This window comes from Rhododendron vialii, chromosome 12a (assembly GCF_030253575.1).
Source record: "Rhododendron vialii isolate Sample 1 chromosome 12a, ASM3025357v1".
NCBI lineage: Eukaryota > Viridiplantae > Streptophyta > Magnoliopsida > Ericales > Ericaceae > Rhododendron > Rhododendron vialii.
The window spans coordinates 21,322,864-21,343,509 of NC_080568.1; the positions used below are offsets into that span (position 1 = coordinate 21,322,864).

The 20,646-nt window shown below is 36.5% G+C and overlaps 2 protein-coding genes across 3 annotated transcripts in view; one reads left to right on the plus strand and one right to left on the minus strand.

The window, feature by feature from the left end:
- Positions 1–2,031: 2,031 nt before the first annotated feature.
- On the plus strand, positions 2,032–8,873 carry LOC131311215 (cysteine-rich receptor-like protein kinase 2). Its single transcript, XM_058338566.1, has 8 exons — positions 2,032–2,059; positions 5,848–6,661; positions 6,768–6,881; positions 7,083–7,222; positions 7,346–7,556; positions 7,679–7,913; positions 8,130–8,280; positions 8,391–8,873. The coding sequence occupies exons 2-8, from the start codon at positions 5,890–5,892 to the stop codon at positions 8,730–8,732; spliced, it is 1,965 nt and encodes a 654-aa protein (XP_058194549.1). The 5' UTR covers positions 2,032–2,059; positions 5,848–5,889; the 3' UTR covers positions 8,733–8,873.
- Positions 8,874–9,454: 581 nt separating this feature from the next.
- The window catches only part of LOC131311216 (homeobox protein knotted-1-like 6), a 31,944-nt gene continuing 20,752 nt past the window's right edge, over positions 9,455–20,646 (minus strand). For both annotated transcript variants that reach the window (XM_058338568.1, XM_058338567.1), the window contains exons 4-5: positions 10,289–10,524; positions 9,455–9,767 (exon numbers count right to left, since the gene is read on the minus strand). In XM_058338568.1, the coding sequence (XP_058194551.1) occupies positions 9,609–9,767; positions 10,289–10,524 (395 nt within the window). In that variant the 3' untranslated portion in view covers positions 9,455–9,608. The remainder of the gene's footprint in view (positions 9,768–10,288; positions 10,525–20,646) is intronic.

Below are 20,646 nucleotides of genomic sequence, written 5' to 3' on the forward strand. Positions count from 1 at the left end.
AAAATGTTTTATATGATGACAATTTTTAGATTTTTATAGGTTGAAAATGTGATGTAGCAAGTTTTGATTATTCAATATTTAATTATACTACTGTAGACATCTACATTGCTAACCTTAGCAACCCCTTAAATGAATAATCAAAAGACGATATGGCAACTTTTGATTATCCAATTTTGATTAGTCCACTGTGGATGCTCTAAGCGGCTTGCTAAATGTTAGCTATTATTATTATTATTATTATTATTATTATTATTATTATTATTTTCTTCTAATTCTTTATAGCGTCTTATCTGTTTATAAAAGTCGGGGTATTACAGGTAAAATTGCAAAAGTTATATCAACGGTTAAATTTCGCGGAAAATAAAGGTGAAGAAGAGGACTGGGTGGTTTTTTTTTTTTTTTTTTTTTGTCTTTATTCTTTATTTTTTCCTCATTTTTACTTTAGCGTTAAATTTTTGTTGATTAGTAGTTGGGTTTCGACGACAGCTCGACAAGAATTAGATAATTAAAAAAATCATTAACCAAACTTAAATTTTTGGAAATGAATAAAAAAATAAGTAAAGCAGACAATTTTTTGTATTATTGTTGCTTTACAGACAAGATTTTGAAATTGGATCATAATTTTTTTACTTTTTAGAGTTCATACTAAATTTAATTTAATAATATTAAGTGATATTGAAAACTCTTTTGATTGATTTAGTGCATGCTTTGTGATTTTGAGCATAGGCGATTTTTTTATTGTGAGTCCATTAAACTTTTGTATTAGGTTAATACTTTTGAATAAGTGCCTTCATGATGAGAAAAAAACAAAATAAGTGCCTTCGGACATAGGCTTATTTGTTGCGAATGTGTTGCACCGTGCCTTCAAGCACTGGCATAGTCGCTAGATTGGAGTTCTTTCTGTGTTTTCTTGACCAAAGTGTTATTGAATTAGTCAGATTATTTGATGATGGGAGCATTGTGGATAAACTGTCTTAATAGTAAAGGTTTTTGTCAGATTTCAGCACTAAAGTGCCATCAAGCACAGAAACAATCCCGTGTGTGTATATATATATATATCTGCTTGTAGTTTGTTCCTCTGCATTTCTATTCGATCGGAATCAAAACCAGCGCAAAATCTTTTACATCCAACTCAGAGTTCAAAAAACAAACAGGTACCCAAACTCTCTCTCTCTCTCTCTCTCTCTCTCTCTCTCTCTCTCTCTCTCCTTGTCTACTGCTGTTGTTTCTTTTTTGATGGGTAATTTTTTTGATGGGTAATTGAGATGCTTAAACAGATTGTTTTTCTTGATAAGTGATAAGAAAAAGAAATCTTAAACAGAGTACGTTGGTGGGGTTTTAGTTAGTTAAAAAAAAAGAAATTTCTAAAATTAACCTAATGAGCTGACAATAACGAGACTGTGAATGTGTATTAAAAGGTATAAAAGGTAAACAGAAATACGTGTTTTTTTTGTCTTCTAGTGTGATTATCGTCAGCCCAATGAGCTGACAATAGCAAGACCGTAAAAAAAAACCCACAACTTGATCAGGAGTTGGGGGATGTCCGATCACAGACCAGGAGTGAATCAAGTCAAGATTCAACTCAGATGTAAGAGAATTATGCATTTAAGGGCCTTCTTTTTTAGCAATTTTTTTGGGGACTCTGCCCCTGGGGTGGCCCTGGCAAATATGATTTACAGAAAGATTAAAGATGGTCTTTGTTCTTTCTTGGAACAGTTAACATTGTATTAACTTTCTTTTTTTTTTGGATAAGTAAACCTTGTCTTAGCTTTAGTTACAGTGATTTGGATAACTACATAAATGAAACTTTCAAATTCAATGGTAAAGAAATTTTTGAGGTATCTTAGGACAGTAAATTTTTTTTTTTTTATGATGTTCATGCTGACTTACGTGCACCTCGATTAATCGTGAAAAGCAATTCTACCACCTACTTGTGGAGACCTTACAGTAATTAAGTTTGGATACTAAAAGCTTTTGATGTTCGCAAATGAAGCTATTTTTATCTTTCAGGATAAAAGCAAGGACAATACAAATGTATAATTGCTCTGACACATGAAAGGTAATCGATTTCACCCTTCTTATTTTTATTTATTTATAGAAAGTCTAAGGTTTCTGATCGCGTGCCAGGCCCACTCCGACCACCGGACGGCTGATCCGAGCCGTCCAAAAATTCTAAAAAAAAAATCGAATGGGTCTACACGAGAATCAACGGCATCCGATGTGTGTAGGTGACCGATTCAAACACTCTATTATATACAAAAGAATAAAGTGTTTGAATCGGCTACCTACACACATCAGATGCCGTTGATTCTCATGAAAGCCCACTCAGTTTTTTTTTTAGAATTTTTGGACGGCTCGGATTAGCCGTCCGGTGGCCGGAGTGGGCCCAGAGCGCCATTGGAATCCAATTGGGATCCCTTTAGCTGGGAACTGTAGCACCGCTGTTTTTTTTTTATGACCGTACGCCCTTTTTGTCATCTGGTTATGTGAATTTACGAAAAAATAATAATTTTGACACTCCAAATTTTGATAACTGCATTATAATATTTGTCTTTTTAGTGTTTGTGTCATATGTATTTTATTTAAATACTAAAGGACAGAGTATGATTATCAAATCTTGGAATGTCAAACTTTGTATAGTCTGACACTTACCATTTTCCTCAACTTTTTGTCTATTTCATTTTGTGTATTTTGTTTGCTTTTCCTAAATTTTTGTTTGATTCACATCATATTTTTCGGATTAATTATTCATCTCAATAAGAAGAGTCTAAAAAGTTTTTAAAAAATACGACTTGTGTATTTTGTTTGCTTTTCCTAAATTTTTGTTTGATTCACATCATATTTTTTCGGATTAATTATTCATTTCGATGAGAAAAGTCTAAAAAGTTTTTAAAAAATATGACTAAAAGAAAAAATATCATTAAAGATGAAAAAAATTACCAACTAGCTGTTTTTTCGTCTTTTTTTTTTTTTGGTCAATCGATAGGAGGGGATAGGAGAAAGGGTGCTGCAATTCGCAGCGATAAGACTTGAACCCAGGCATTTTAGCTGTTTTTTCGTCTAAAGTATAATTTTATACGAACTTTTTCTACCATCAACCCACATTTCTATACTTTTCTAATTCCTCTCGTCAAAACAAATGATTGACCCCAAAAATTATGACAAGAGGCTCAACAAAAAGTTGCGAAATATAAAAAATACTGAAAAATTTTAAACAGAAAATTTAGGAGAATAGAGCCTTAGAATGAAAAAAATGTAAATTCAAGGAAGAAAAAGGAGTGTGGTTTATAAAAAAAATAAAAATAAAAAGGAGCGGGGAAAAAAATGAAAACTTGTGTTTTGGACTTTACCGTTCGATGTGCTAGTAAATGTGTTTTTAGCTGTAATTATTGACTGCACCAACTGCGCCTTCTGGAATACTGTACAATTTTAGGCACATCCATTTGTAATATTTATACATGGAAAACAATCATGTTTGCGGAGAGCTGTAAATAAATATTTACGGAACTCATTTTTGGTTGTTCAAAAGTATTTTGGACGGTTCAAATTTTAAAAAATAAAAATGCTTCTTGTACAACCGTTGTGTTAGTTGTGTGCATAATTCTGACCGTTCATATGTATTTGAACGGTCTAGATTTTAAAAAAACTCTTCCAAAGAAAAGTTTAATTTTTATGGGGAAGAGTTTGAGCGAATTCTGGCCATTTATTACGGCAATGAATGGCTAGAAATTGGTCATGTGTTGTATTTTACACAACCGTTGTATGTGTAACACTTTTGTTTACAAAAACTATTTGCGCGTATAGTCTTTTTAAAATTTGGACCATTGATTACTGAAACAAACGATTAAAATTGCACGGCTCCGTAAATAGGCTGTTTGCGGCTGTTCCGGAAATAAGTTTCTCTCTTATAAATGTTGGACCCTACATGAATAGGGTGGTGATTGAATTTATTTTGGGACAAAAATTCACACAAATTGCAGTTGAGTTCATTTAAGCAACCAGCCCTGACTATAGGATTGGGTCCTACGCAAATAATCGGAGCCATGTGTATATGACCTTTAAAAATATATTTAAATAAATTGAATGACTCTTATCATTTTTTTTGGCTCCAAATTAGGTCCTACGTACTCTGGTGTACATTTGGTATATACTATATATAGATGAAGTATCTATAAATAGAAAGTCTAACTGCACAACGCAGTATATGGCCAATTACGGATCCCACACAAATTATTTTTTTAAGAGTTTCAGTAAAAAATCAGCTTAATTAATACCTATATGTATTCAATCCAATCATCTAATTTTTCATTATCCTTAAATCTGAATGAAAAGTTAGATAATTAAATCGAATACCTATAAGTATCGAATTAAGTCTGTCTTTTCTCAGGGACCCTCGAAAAAGAGCTTTATGGGACTCTAAAAAAATACTTACATTTAATGAATGGTTTGGATTTTTTGTGAGACCTATAGTGGCCACCACACCGCGATTCGTGCACAAAGTCTTGTCAAAATAATCTGTTCAGCTAGCAGCTTTCTATCCATAATTTATTTTTATTATTTTTTGGTAAAGCAAACGTTGTTGATCATCTAACACGTATTGTGGGCCACCACCTCAAGTTTGTAGGTTCTTGAATTGATTAAGTAAAGAGAAGTGCTGAGGGCTCATCAGGTATGGCACATCTCAATCACATTCCTCTCATATATAGATGGGGTCCGTTTCAGTGGGTCTTATCTGTATCTGAGAGGGATGTGGTTAAAGTGTACCACACCGATGTGCCTCTAGCATTTTCGTTAAGAAAACGACGACTCTAAACTGGCGCTAATTGAAATGAGTTGTTCGGCATGTTCAGATATAGATGTGTTCAAAATTGTTCGTAGATCGCGCATGCATCTATCTTCAAATTTGGGATCCGGAAATGCTGCTGAGCGTGTGTAGGGCACATTCGGACTGTCCAGTATCTCTCTCTCTCTTCATTATCCTCACGGCCTTTTTTTCCTGACGAGTGACGACTTGTGCAAAATATCAACTGTTTCAGACAAGGTGTCAAAGGATCCGTCAATGCTTTCACACCCAAAACGTCATACTTCAGACAAGGTGCGTCATTTAGGCTCCGTTTCAGAACACCTTCTTAAAAAATAAGTACTTATTTCACATTTTCAAATTCAAAAATAATATAAATAAAAAATTATTTTTCAATTTTTTTTTCACCGTATAAAAAATCTCAATGAGATCTATCAAACAAGATCTATATTGATAGAAAAATTATTTACGTAAACACATAATTTTTAAACTTGAAATTGTCTTCTTAAAAAATAAATACTTATTTCCGTTTCCGGAACGGTCCTTACTACTACCTTTGTCTTCATCTTGAATATTGCTTCTCTAATCAACTCCTACTGGACAAAAAGGGTCAACGGGTCAAACAATGAAACTCCACCATCAAGTCAACTCCGAAAGACCAAAGATTGCCCATTGTCCCCCTTTTTCCAACTCCATCGATGCTCTTTGACGGTGTTTCGCTTTCTTTTTAAAAATTTAAAAAAATAATTTTAAATTTAAATATAATAAAAATAAAAAATACTTTTTTAAGTTTTTTACAACGTTTAAAAAATTTTAATGAAATCTATAGAACAAGATTTATATTGATAGAAAAACTATTTACGTAAATATAAAATTTTTGAATTTGAAATTACATTTTTGTTATAAAAATTCATTTTTAAGAAATTGAAACGGCATTACATTTACTTTCAAAAAATTGAACCAAACAAAGTGATTGTTTTCAGTTCTGTTCTTTTATCTCGACATATTATAGGATAGCTAGTCAATCCGCTCTGCTGATTGTTTAGGGGGGCAAGTAAAAAAGAAGGCTCATCAGTTTCTCCAAGAAGATGAAGAAACCAATCCAATCAAATGCAGTCCCATGTCTTTTCTCCATTCTTGCTGCAACTCTACTACTATTATTACCAGATGCATCGTTAGGAGATCCGAGAGCCCAAACAGTTCGAGTCATGTGCGGAAACCAACTCGAGCACAACACCACCGTCTACGCCCTCAATTTCTTCGCGATAATGGAGAACGTGAGTGTCCAGATGAGAACATCTGGTTTCGGAATAGCTGTAAGCGGTTCGGGACACGACACTACCTACGGCCTGGCCCAATGCTACGGCGATCTCTCCCTACTCGACTGCATCCAATGCTACGCCGAGGCGTGTACTTTCGGCAGCCAGTGCTTCCCGTTCAACGGTGGCCGCCTTTTCCTCAACGGCTGCTTCGCGAGATGCGAAAACTATAACTTCTTCCAGGAGTATAGGGGGCCCCAGGACACGTCGGTGTGTGGAAACTCGACGCAGAAAAACTCGGCATTCGAGGATTCAGCCAGGCAAGCCGTGACGCAAGTGGTTCACAATGGGCCGAAGGGTAATGGGTTTGCGCGGGCTCAGGTGACGGTTTCTGGGGCAACGAATGAGTCAGTTTATGTTTTGGCGGATTGTTGGAGGACATTGAGCGCAAATTCTTGCAGGGCCTGTTTGGAGAACGCTTCCCAGTCGGTGTTGGGGTGCTTGCCTTGGTCCGAGGGGCGGGCATTGAACACTGGATGCTTCCTGATGTATTCGGATACAGATTTTCTTAATCCAGTGGTGGGAAATGGGAATTCGAGAGGTAAGAGAAGTTTTTCAGATCTTCTCCTACATTGTGAAATAATTCTTTTTTCTCTATGCTGCTGAGTTTAGCATGTTCTTGGTCTTCCTTTCGATGCGTTGTGCAGTGTCGGTGGCAGTGATAGTAGTCGCGGTTGTCAGTTCGGTCTTAGTTTTGGTAGTTGGGGGAGTTATTGGAGTTTACATGTGGAAGCACAGAGTCATTGAGAAGAAGAGAAGAGGTACAAGCTTCTTGAACGTTATTTTTCCATCACAAATACTGGTACATGAAACTTTCAATGGTTATGATGACAAAGAAATGCATAGTTGCCCATCCCAGATGTTGCAAATTTGATTCAACAGCAATAGAATAGCCAATCATAATGGAGATTTTACCTTACTTCAAAATTCCTCGTTCCTTATTTATCATTCTCCCTCCACAGGTTCAAAAGATGCAGAGAAATTGGTGAAGACACTTCACGACAGTAGCTTAAATTTCAAATACTCCACACTTGAGAAAGCAACCGGATCTTTCGATGAGGCAAATAAACTTGGTCACGGGGGATTCGGAACAGTTTACAGGGTACGTATCAAAAGTACACAAAAGCAATCAAGTTCGGACAGCTTTACGCGATTAAGAATCTTTGAAACAACCTGTTGATTGTACTGGATGCTATTGTGATGAACAAATAAAACTCCAATGCAGGGAGTTCTGCCTGATGGAAGAGAGATTGCTGTGAAGAGGCTATTCTTCAACAATAGACACAGAGCAGCAGATTTCTACAACGAGGTTAACATTATAAGCAGCGTGGAGCACAAAAACCTGGCTAGGTTGTTGGGATGCAGTTGTTCAGGACCCGAAAGCCTTCTTGTCTATGAATTCCTGCCAAATAGGAGTCTCGATCGCTTCATCTTTAGTAAGCACTAGAAAATGTCGTATTGTGTTTGAAATTCAACATTGCATGCATATATAGAGCCATATTTTATTGTTTCAAGGTGTATAACTGACTTTAATGGACGTGTTCATTCGAATTGACAGATTCAGACAGAGGGAAAACATTGAACTGGGAGAAGAGATACGAAATAATTATTGGGACAGCGGAAGGCCTGGTTTACCTTCATGAAAACAACAAGAACCGGATCATTCACAGAGATATAAAAGCCAGTAACGTCTTGTTGGATTCTAGGCTTTGCGCCAAAATTGCTGATTTCGGTTTGGCAAGGTCTTTCCAAGAAGACAAGAGTCACATAAGCACAGCAATCGCAGGAACACTGTGAGAATCGCTCTCCTTTTTTAATATACTAGTTCGAAAAGTAGTAGAAAATTAAAATTGAATAGTTACTTAACTTTTAGGTCAAATGTCTGTTAATTAACTTATATCAAAAACTTTGCTCAAGCAAAAAAGAAAAACTTGAATTAAAAACCAAGTGCAGAACATGACCTTACTATTTGTTTAATTTAACCATTTTATGACTTTGCTTATCCATAGGGGATATATGGCACCAGAGTACCTAGCCCATGGGCAGTTAACAGAGAAGGCAGATGTATACAGTTTTGGTGTTCTTTTGTTAGAGATTGTCACAGGAAGGCAAAACAACAAGAACAAATCCGCCGAATACTACGAGAGTCTAGTCATAATTGTAAGTTCAAATACTCTAGTCATTTAAATTTTTTTGGATAAAAGTAGTAAAAGCTTAATTATCCCCAATTTTGTTCTTTTTTGTGTGTTGTGTCGTGTTGGTTGAAACAGGCATGGAAGCATTTCCAGCAAGGAACAGTGGAGGAACTCTTCGACCCAAACCTAATGTTACAAAACTACCACAATCCCAGCGTAAAAAACGAGGTTTTGAGAGTCATACATATAGGGCTTCTGTGCACCCAAGAGGCTCCTTCGTTAAGACCATCGATGTCGAAGACACTACAGATGCTGGCAAAGACGAACGAACACCTTCCTCCACCTAGTAATCCTCCGTTTGTTGACCAGAAAACCATGGAACTTAACGTCACGTGTGAAATCCCCGGGCATCCCCTTATTGGTGACAATTCTGCTTCGGTTGCCACTGTATCCCATAGTTTATTTTACCCACGGTGACACTTTAGCGGGCTGGGTTTTGAAGTTGAATGGGAAATTTCCCAATGAAACGGAAATTATTAAAAAGGAAAAGATCGAGAAGTACATCGAAGATTAAATATCGACCTTTATTGATGGATAGGCATGTGGTAACCGTCAATACATGTCATATGAAACGGCCATTTGGGTTTGTGAAGAAAGAAGTATGGAGTGGATAGCTTATCAAAAAAAAAAGTATTGAGTGGATCTTTGTTGGCACTTGACAATTTTTGAGCTGATATAGAACTTATACATATGTACGCACACAGATGAGAGAGAGACTCGTGGTATTAGAGACATCTCTTTGAGATATATTTTAAGTTTTTTTTGAAATGGATATATATTTGAAGTTGACAGTGCATGGACTGAAAATACAGTGAATCATCGATAGAAAATTTTGCTTATTTTCATGGGTATTTAGTTCATCTGAAAGCTAACCAGAAGAAGTGACATTTGTTTTGGTTTCCTCATATGTTTTACTCTTCATTATTTTGCTCAGTTAGAAACTCTCAGGTTAAAAGGGAAAGGAAAAGTTAGAAACTTCTGATTCCCCCGTTTACCGGCACCTTTCGAGGCGTACCAGAAATCTCAAGGTCTACCGTACTCACACGATCCATACAAAACTGGAGAAGAAGTATCAAATCTACCAGGAGTCCGCGGCATATCCTTCAAAAAGGACTAGCTAATACATCAGTCTCAGAATGTACACAAAGTAAATTAGACCACGTTATTTCAGAATATGGTTGCTGTCCAATTGTTTGAATGACATCAAAATATTCAAATATACATGAACCGACCATGATTATCAATTCATCGATGAATCTGATTTTTACACATAGTACATTCAGTTCAGCACCCTCAGTCATCTGTAAATAATTGTCCTGAAATATTACCCATGACGGCTAATCGCATGTTTTCTGATGGCTTCCAGTGCCGCTTCCTTTGGTTTATGAACCAATTGTTGATTTGCTTCTGATCTAACCCGGTTGATTCAGCCAGCGAAATTTTATCGGCTTCCTGTATGGTAAATAGACCCAGAAAAAAGAATCGAAACCAATACTTCGAAGAAGACAAACACCATTTGTCAGGTTTACAGTTTAGCATTGTAGTTGAAGCAAAATGTTGGGAATGGAAGAGTAGCAGTTAATATCAGGAGATTATAAAGCAACCGTCGTGATCTACTGGCTTCTTATATATGTATTAATTAGACTTTTATCTTACAGGATGAGAATTGAGATCCTCTACTTAGTCCGGTCATTGAAAAATGAATGATTCGTCCTATTGAGCCATTTGTGTGCCTTTCTCGGGCCCATTTCGATGACAAAGCTATTCATCATTCAGAGCTAGCCCAGATCTTCAATGTCAAAAATCATGTTAACCGAATCAATTTGGACTATAAACTTTCAACATTTTTATTAAACACACTAACCTAGGTGTTCTCCTTAATACTTCGCATGACTATCGGGTAAAAATTCATGGACCCGACTGGTGTGAATGCATGATTTGTAGCCATGCGTTCTGAGATAGGATATACGCACCGTTGGATACGGCCATTGATAGTGCAGGTTCCAAAACTCGAGTAACATTTGCCTTGCCTCTTTAGGAAGCTTTCCTTTCTTCTTCTTCTTCGAAAATTCCAGCTTCAGGCTACTAATATGACTACCGTATTTATGCAACAGTCTTTCCTTGAGCTCTCGGTCTTCACTCGTGTGCGCCTCCTGTCCTTCGTTCTCTATTCCGCTAAATTCCTCATCTGATGATCCAGAACCTTCATCTGAAAAGACCACAGATACGTTCAAATTTCACGTCCAGACAATCCACAATAGTCATGAACAGAATTACATCATCGGCAAAATTAAGAAATCCAGATTCCAAAACCCTTGTCATCTACTCATCATATGTTAATAAACAACTTGTACTTCCATTAAGAGTCGATATTACGAAGTCTCAACCATTGTCAGGAACTCTTCTTATTTGTTATTCTTTCCAATTTCTATCTTGTTAACTTTGGAGAAATTTTCCAACTGTTGTGGAAAACGGAAATGAACAAGGAAATTTAAGAACAACTTAAGAAATTACACTTAAACTGAAGGAAACAACTTCATCATCGTAGAAATAACAAAGATTACGGACATGGAATCACTAGTGGTAATTACATGGAAAGTAATAACTACGCTAGGCTAAACTAGGCCAAAAATGGGAGTAAGGCTCAACGGATTGAGTAAACTGACGAAGGTAACCGGAATAGAAAGGTGCTGGACCAGAACAAATAAAGGAGTGCTGGAAGCTTGGTGTTGTGAACCTGGATTTTGCCTTTGAACCTCATTTTTATAGGCCAAGACAATCAGATTCGTACCTGAAAATGTGCTTGCACAAACATCTGTCCCATGTTCTATGTACAATAAAGGCTACCTCGCCGTGGTCCTAGATCAAATGATTCAAATAGCGGTTGAAATACTTCTCTTAGAGCCAAAAAGTGGTTACCAAATAACCCACTTCTTATGTTCCGAGCAAGGTTCTGAATACCGTACCGGCTAGAATACCGGGTTTTTTTTATTTTTATGGTACGTACCGGTACCGGTGAGGCACTAGGTACTGTTTCTGATTTATTGCTATTAATGTTATTTTCCTATATAAAAGAATTTGTTAGTATAATATACACATTTATTGAAAAGAAAAATAAGTAATCCTGTATTTACCGGTACCATTCGGTAATGGAAGCATAAAATAAATTTAAAAGTAGTCTGGTATTGACTGGTACTGGCCGGTATTTGAGGCGGAACGGAATTAGTGGTGTAGGGTACTGAATTTGGACATTACCAATATAGTACAAGATTCATAACCTTGGTTCCGAGGATTATTTCCATCATGGGCCTAATAATAACCAACTCCCCACTAGTTGGTGGCCCGAATAGTTGTTAGCAAAGAAAATTGAACTTTAGACTTTAGGATGGAGCAAATACCTAAATCCCAAGTCAAAACTACCAGGCCACCGCTTGGAGGCTTTAAATTCATACAATTGCGCCCTTGTTTGACTTGTGCAACACATCAAAGCCAGTTTTGGTCACTTGGCTTACACAAAAACGCCAAAGTAATTTCAAGAAGTCTTAAATAACAAAAAATTCTTCGTAGGCCGAACAAACATCTCTAAAGTTATTTATGCCTTGAGATTTTTTTTGAACACCTATTTATGCCTTGAGATGCAAAAAGCTACAATGCACATATCAAGAAAAGTTTAGCCAAGTTCATTGAGGCCTATCAAAAAGCTACAATGCACATATCAAGAAAAGTTTAGCCAAGTTCATTGAGGCCTATCAAATCATTGAGTAATGCTTATCACAGTGATAGTAGGCCTTCTCTGTAGAGGTGAAGAAGGCCTTTTGAGCTATTTGAGTAGGCTTGAAACATTATCGTAAGCATTCCAAGTAGAAGTCGTGGCCTTCCCACTTCTAGGCCTTATTGCCAAGTCTTTCATGATTCCATGGTTTGTCTACAACCAGGCCTGATAGTAGGCCTCATATATGTGTGAGAGGGCAATGTATCCAGTTCACAGTGACAATGTGGGCTGGACAACATTATAGGTGAAGGTGACTCCCCACATTTGGTGCAGATGAATCAGAAGCACATGGGAAAGCATCAAAAACGTTCTTCTCCTACTAGCTAGGTCTATGAGAGCTGATACGTGCTTTGTGAAGATAAGTGGCATTGGGCTGCTCATAGCGTTGCCCAAAGAGCTGTGAGTTTAGCCCACTATTGTGGCTTATGCCTCCTCTTCACAGGTATGGATGTTCAATTTGATAGTATGTCGTTCCATTTATCATCAATAAAACCAAGTTCTATCGTTGGACTAGAAAAAATGAAAGAACAGAATGAAGGACATAAGAAGGGCCTTTGTTTTAATCGTGACGAGATTTTAAACCCGGTCATTGATGTCAAAAGTAACAATTATCGCTCTAGGAAAGGTCAATTCGAAGTCGACGTTGCAGAGCCTTCTCTTTATTTAGAATTTCCAGCTTGAGGGCAGGCTGTGATTCAAGGAACTTAAAGGTGTTAGGCGCAAGACGTCAGTAATCTACCACTATTTAGAGTCTATATAAAGAAGTCTCCTATTTCATGAGGTAGTAGTCTTCTTTTCTTTCTTTTTTTTATGAAGGTCAAGAGGGTAATTTCACTTACCAACTCACCTAGGCGCAAGACGTCAGTTGGGCTAGCTCCCATATCGAGAGTTTGGGTTTAGGTAGTAGTCTTCTTATTTTATTATTCTTTACAGTTGCTATCACATTCAATTACGAAATATGTTTTCTTGTTACCTATATATCAGAAAGCATTGTTCATGTAGGGATGGCAACAAATGGGCCGGGATAGGTGTGGGCTTATTTTCAGGAACCGTCTGTCGGGCAGACCAAAAAAAGGAAGAAAGGAAAGTCCTATCTCACTCTAAATCTACAGACAACGCATTTTGCAAAACATGTCATGTGACCCTGTCCTATTGTTGTTCCAAAAGGAAAAGAGACATATTGTCCTATCCCATGAGTACCCCAAAAACGATAACAAAACTAGCATATGGAATCACCCACACATTAATGGTACAAAAAAATGTGCAAAATTTAATGGCTTTTTTTACTTGGAGTTCCCAAAACCACCCCCTCTCTCAACAGAATTTTCAATAAAACTATGAGTACACCATTTGGTGTGCACCAAATGTACACCACCTTTTATGGGACCCACTTACGAATTCCACACAAATGGTCGGAGCAGTCAAACTTTTTCAAGACACTTTTTTAAGCATATCCTTGTAAAAAACCACCTTCATCGATTCTACGACCAAGATTTGCTAACAAGAAATTGGGCATAGAATTGGTCAAGTCTTTACCGATATCCGATAGAGCTCATTTTTTTTTATAGGGATGCTTAAAAAATATTTTAAAAACCTTGAACAGTTCTGATCATTTGTATGAGACCCCTAAGTGGGTCCAATAGAAGATGGTGTACAACAACTAGTGTCACCCACAGCAAGACTCATGTCTCTCTATCTTTCTGCACCTCAAAATTTGGGAATGGAAAATCAAGTAGGGAAAATCAAGTAGGCGCTCTGCCCTACAGGGCTGTAGAAAAGCCGATCCGACTGTCTATTTCGGCATGAACTGCTCGAATTTAGTCCGAACTCTTAGTGATCTAAGTCGTTAGTTGCTGAGATGAATGGCCCAGATCTACTCTATAGGAACTCTAACCGCCCCCCCTCCCCAAGGATCCCTTGGTTTTGAGGTTTGATGAGGAATGGGTGGTGCAGGAGCTGCTGCAGCTAGCGTGGAATAATCACTCCGTTTGATGGGGCTTCTACTGACAGCCAGTCACTCAGCTGCGTGGATAAAGCTTGTCGGGTCATTTCTTAGTCAGCGAGAAGGTGAGGAGGAGGCCATCAGATCAAATCAGAGTGGTAGAGCACACGCAAAGAAGGACAAATCCAAAGGAAATCCCCAAATAGTGTTTTGACCAGTAGTATATATCTCCGGCGTGGCCTTCCCCACTGTGACACTACTACTGTCTATTCAACTTCACGAGTTCCTTTTTCTAATCGCAAATCCATGAAAGAAACAAAAACGTACAAATTGATTCTTCAAACAGAATAATAGGTTCTCCAACCCCACTAAAACTGTAAAGAAACCACAGGACAGGTAAAAGCGTAAAATAGAAGAGGAAAAAAAATAGTAAGAGTAGTATTTGATTTCGGCATCTATTTTTTGAGAATCTTGTTGCTAACCCAGAAAAATTTTGTGCACAGATTGCATTGTAGGGTTCATTATGAGTCCCACAAAAATGATCTGAACCGTTCATTACGTTTAAAATATTTTTTCATGAGCCCTATAAAAAATCAGTTCAATCCGATGCCTATAAATACTTACTTGATCGAATCGTCTAACTTTCTTTCCAGTTTTTGGATCATGAAAAGTTACATATGATTAGATCCAATAACTTATAGCTATTAGATTGAATTGATTTTTCCCAAAGGTCCTTGAATTTTTTATTAAAACATAATGAACAGCTCGAATCATTTGTGTGAGATCCGTTATGGCCCCACAACACGATCTGCAAGGCCGACCCTGAGATTTTAGAGGCCTAAAGCGAATTCTAAAAATGAGGCCCTATATTTTTAACGAAAAAATTCAATGTATGTGTATAATATAAAGTTAAAAGATTAAACTTTTAACTTCTTAATTTAACTAAAATAAAATTTTAAAACAATTTATACCCGTAGAAAAAAATGAATCAAACGTATCACTCATACATTGTGTTTTTTTTGACTAATTATATTATTAACTTTAATTGTAAGAATGTTATTTTAATAATATGAGAATTAATTAATTTAAAAAAAAATTATCAAATTTTGTTGAGTTCGAAGTAATTATTATGCTTTTATATAGTCAAAAGTGTTTTTTTCTGTGAATTAGATATTAAAAGTAAAAAATTAAATTAAAAAGAAAACTTATTCAAACATTTATAGTAGTGTGCAAAAGATTTGAACTCTTAGTGTGAGTAACATTTAAAACAACTGAAGCACAAAGTACAGTCTTACCTAGATCCAACTAAAAAAACATAGAAGAGAAAATTTGCCAAACGGGCCTTGTGGGACTCAAAACAGGGGACCTCTCAGTTTAAGCATTATGCACAAACCGCTAATGCTGGAACTCTACTTGTGCAAGAACTCGGAATAACTTAGATATAATATATTTATGTCTTATGAAAAATGAAGACCAGTTTTCGCCCGAATGTTGGAGGACTAAAGTTGCTGCACCTCGGGCTTCACCTCAGGGCTGGCCCTGATGATCTGTGCACAATTTTGCTGTGTCCACAGACTTTCTGATTTTTTGATAACCACATTCTAATTTTTATCATTTAGTGATAAAAAATACACATGAATAACACATTGAAAGACAAATATTGAAGTATATAATTAAAAAATAAATAAATGAAGTGTCAAAATCATTGAAAAAAATGTGGTAATTCAAGAAAAAAAACAAGCTCAATTAGGTCCAAAAAGGTCATGCAACAAAAATCAGTATAAAAATTTTCCGGTCGCAAATGTTCTCTCAAGAAAAGAAAAGGGGGTGGAAACCCCTATAAAAGTAGTGAAGAAAGTTTTCACCTAACGGGGAAGAGCGTAGCTGGTCCATCCGGGTTAATTACCATTCCACTTAACTTTCCCTACAAGTTTTAGTTGTTTTTATTTGAATTTTTTTCGCGTTTGTTAATTTTGTGCCAAATTTTTGTAAATTATTGACTCATCTCAAAAAAGTAATTTTTTTTTATTTTTACCCAAATAATTTGGGATATAACCACTTTTAAGTATAAAAAAACAAAACATAAAAAAAGTTCACATTTTTTTTTGCTTAAAAGTGATTATTTCCCAAAATGTTTGGGTAAAAATAAAAAAAATTTAACCTTTTCGATTCGTCTCATCGAAATGAATCAAACAATCTGCAAAAATTTAACTTCTTTTATGTTAGTTTTGCATCAAACTATAGTGGATTATTAGTTCAACTCGACGAGAAAAATCAGACAAGTAAAATTATGACTGAGACCCAAAACATCCAACAAATGGGGAAAAAATTGAGTTTCGATCATAATTTTTTTACTTTTTTGATTCCTCTCGTCCAGATGAATTGACAATGCATAAAAATTTAGCGCAAAACACGAAAACAAAATTAGATAAAGACCAAAAAAAAAAACCCAAAAACCAAGTGACATTTTTTTTTTTTGGTAAATTGGTCCCGTTCTATTTTCTCAAATAAGTACTAACAAAATAATGACCTATTGTCAAGCTTAAAAATAATAGTCTTACGAAAATAATTTTTCAATTTTTTTTGCTGAGTTTGATAGATCTCATCTCGATGAAATTCTATCAAATAAAATTCATATTGTATATATTTAGATTTCGGTAAATCTATTATTTTTGAACTTAAAAATTACAAATAAATACTTATTTTTTAAGAAGGTAAACCGGAACACACAACCCTAAACAAGATGGCAAATACGTGTCATCCACGTCATCCGGGTCATAGGACGAATACGGCCTCGGTTATGACACGGACTGAGCACAAGTTGCAGCTCAGTGCAAGGAGGGAAGGAGGGAGAGAGAGAGAATTAATGTGGGGGTCTTTTCTGAATTCTGATCCAAAAACTTTGCAGCGGAAATAGCGGGAGTCCATGTGAACTCCGACCTCCCACCCCACGGCCCATCCGGGGTTTCCAAAAAGGTTCAGGTACCCCACCTTCTATCCCCCGGATATCCAGAGTCGCCCATAATGCCTATCCAGACAATTCCTCTCTCTCTCTCTCTCTCTCTCTCTCTCTCTCTCTCTCTCCTCATTTTTTGACAATCAGATAGCCACACAATTTTTTCTCTTCAAAAAAAGATGGCCACTCAATTCCGTTCTATACTTTTGTCAGGAACCCAAAAACCCTTGTCTTGGTCTTGGATATCAAATGAGATTTTCTGATAAACTAGGTGAGTTGTTACTGTATTGTGTCCTTATTTTGATCATCTTCTCACTTGCAATGCTTTAGCCGTGCACGGATATCCCCTTCCCCATCTCGCTTGAGGAGTTAACATAGCATCGTAGCAAACAAAGTTGGGTGCTACTGTTTCGAGGAGTTAACACTGTAGTGAACGAAGCTGATTAGCTGACTACTCAACCACGTATGCAAAAACCCTTCTTTTTTGGCCTCTTAGAGCAGCTTAATTCCCCTTGACTATCTAGCTTTGTCCCTACGTTTCTTATGCTAGGGGGTGTAATCAGCCAAAGTTGGAGCTTATATATAATTAAAAAAGAAACGGACGCTACCGGTTTAGCTAGTTAGAATACGGGACTTGGCTGGTTGCTGAGGTAAGAAACACAACAAGTTGAAGCCCATTCTACCAATGCACTAAATACAATTCACATGACATTCGAAACATATATTGTTCGGTATTCTAAATTAACTCCCGTTAACAGCTTTTAGAAGCTTAAATTTTCATAGTTTTTTTTTTTGACCTAGAAAAACAGCAAAAGAATATTCCGCATATATATAATCACCAGAACAAAAGGAATGTATATGAGAATTGGTTTGCGTTTTGAAGGATGTTTTTTTGGATAATAAGCAGGGAGAGAAATAAAAGTAATAATTGGAAAAAAAAATTATTGAAAACTGTAAGCACGGAGGGATTGGTTTGGTTTTAGACAGGTCATTTGAACGAAATCTTAAACCCATCACAACTCCACAAGTACTCCAAACCCAAGTAACATATAATAATCATTGAGTATGGCCAGCTCACGCGTTCAACATCTCTCAGTTATTCTCGCTCTCACGAATTATAATAGTTTGTGATGCTTTTAAAAAACTCTTTTGATCACACTCGCAGTACTCCTGGTTTTGCTCGGATTCACGCACGCACATTATGTGATTAAACTCCTAACAATGCATACACAAAAAGAAAACCATTATGCAGAAGAATCTGTGATACGGAAAATCATACTATACATCTTCATAAAATGTTTTTTTATTTCCATGCTGGAGACTAACGAATCGAAGATGATGTGGACATATACGGATGTCAAAAAGCAAACATTATGCATCAAGAGGACAACAAAAAGCGTACAATTGCTGTCCTTTCTTTTTTTTAATGATCCGAAAAAGGGAAGAAAAAAAGAAAAAGAGAACAAATGCATCTCTTTTTTTGAGTAGATTTGACTGATACCTCCCGAGATTTTTTTTAATGACAGGTACCCCTTGCGCATGAGAAATTATATTGTGCTCTATGTGATTTATGTGTGCATTTCATCATATCAGATCGAGAAAATTTATGTCCAAACACGTGATGAAATAACCCAAAAGTAATTTATATTAAAAAAATGGACTTTTTGATTATAAAAAGCAATACAAAAACTATCAACTATTACTCCCTTTTTATCAAAATTAAAAAATCCTAATTGAAAGAATTGTTTTTCATCAAAGAGTAAAATGTACTAATAGCCCTTCATTATGTACTTGTTGAAAGAACAATTTTGGTCAAAATGGAAATTTTTATTACTTTTGGGTCCAAAATATTGTGAATTCAGAGCTTTATATAATTAGCATCTATGTTGCAATCAAAAAGTGTATTGTCATCACATGTTTAGTCGAACAATTGTTTGTTAGGTGTCAGTGAAATAAACATTAAAACCACAGCCATTTCTCATACTTGAAGAAAGAACCTGTCGCAAGTGAAGTGGAGTGGAATACAGTTGATGCATCTCTTATACTCACATGCACATAGTCAGGATTCAATTCCCGTAAGCACACCCAAATCTCCTAGGATAGAGTAAATTAGGATTAATGAATGAAGAACAAAAAAACAAAAAGTACCTTTCATTAAGAAAAATCTCAAGGAGGTTAGTGAAATTTATCCCCCTTTTCTTTTTGTGGTACTTTTTAAAAAAAGAAAAAGAAAAGAAGAGGCAGATAGATATGCACGTGAACATATGCCGACATTACGTGCTAGTGAACATTTGCATCGCGGTTCAAAAAAAAAAACATTTGCATCTGCCTACCAGAGAATCTTTGTCCAGAAAAGATGATTAATTAATTAAGCATGAAGATCGAGGATTTATAGAACACGTTGCCAGTTTCAGAGGACGGCAAAATCACGGAAAAGTTAATCTGTACTTTGATGCAAAAATAATACTCCGTAATAGATGCCACCCTGATAACTTTTTTTTTCTTCTTCTTTTTTTTTTTCTGGTTGATATCTTTCTATAAACTTATATTAATAATATAATTTAAGAAGATTAATAATAATATAATCATCCCCAGTGAAGGCTCTAAGGCTGCTGAACAAATTAAAATTGCGCCAATCTCGATCCACTCCTTAGGACATGGAGACAACATCGGCTTTGTCTTACCATTGATACGCTTAAAACGACACTACTTTTACACTGATAAATCATATTCTATTCATGTGTAGTCTGTAGATCGAAACCAAATAAAGTGATTCACCACAAAATAAAAATAAAAAAATGAACTACTAATTCCATTTGTGATAAAGCCTACTAGTTTGTTCAATTTGCCCTTTCAAGTTTCAATCAATAAACCTAAGAGCGAAATTCAGAAATTGGCCCCTACGCGGAACTACTGCTGAGCAGCTCCATGCTGAGCGGTCGATCCGGCCATTCATCTCAGCAGGATGGCTCAGAGCGAATCTAAGCGCATCCAAATCATAACAAATCTGAACCGTTTATTGTTTGGTTAAGATCCGAGTCTTCAATTACCGAGATAAGCGACTGGATTGACCGCTCTACACTGATTTGTGGGGTGCTCTTTGGCAGCATCGCCCATTCCCCCTAAGGACGGTTCTTACTTGGCCTAAACCAACCCGTTCACCAACTCTCATCATCACAACACCACAACACTCCACCACACTATACCCACTCTTTTGCTACAAAACACCCTATTACACTTCACTCTACCAAGCTCAAACATTTCCAATCATCGTCAAGCTTGGAGATCCGGTCTGTTCGTCCTCTTCTACAAGTTCAGTCTCACCCCTTCAGAGTCTCTCTCAAATTTCGCCTACCAACGCGTAGTTCACGCCGAAAGATAAGGTAAAATTACAGTAAAACAACCTTTTACCATGTTTGACTGCATTCGATCACATCTTGACGACCTGATGCATGATTATGCTAGTAAGGGTCTAAGGAAGCACCTTAATGATCTTAGTGCATGAGCCGATCGCACATTGGATTAATGAAACTAGAGAAAAACTAGGATTCAATAGCTTAAATGTGTGCTGCCTATATTTCCCGTCCAAACGCCAAGATGAGCCGTTTGGACGGTCGTGTCCCGCTAGCCCAGAAATCTTTGTCACGCAATACGCTTCAGT

What these genes read in the sequence shown, in the direction of transcription:
- LOC131311215 (XM_058338566.1), top strand. Translation starts at nt 5,890, where the DNA reads ATGAAGAAACCAATCCAATCAAATGCAGTCCCATGTCTTTTCTCCATT. An exon ending in CATTGAGAAGAAGAGAAGAG is followed by an intron (nt 6,882 to 7,082) that starts GTACAAGCTTCT and finishes CTCCCTCCACAG; the next exon opens with GTTCAAAAGATGCAGAGAAA. An exon ending in ACAGCAATCGCAGGAACACT is followed by an intron (nt 7,914 to 8,129) that starts GTGAGAATCGCT and finishes GCTTATCCATAG; the next exon opens with GGGATATATGGCACCAGAGT.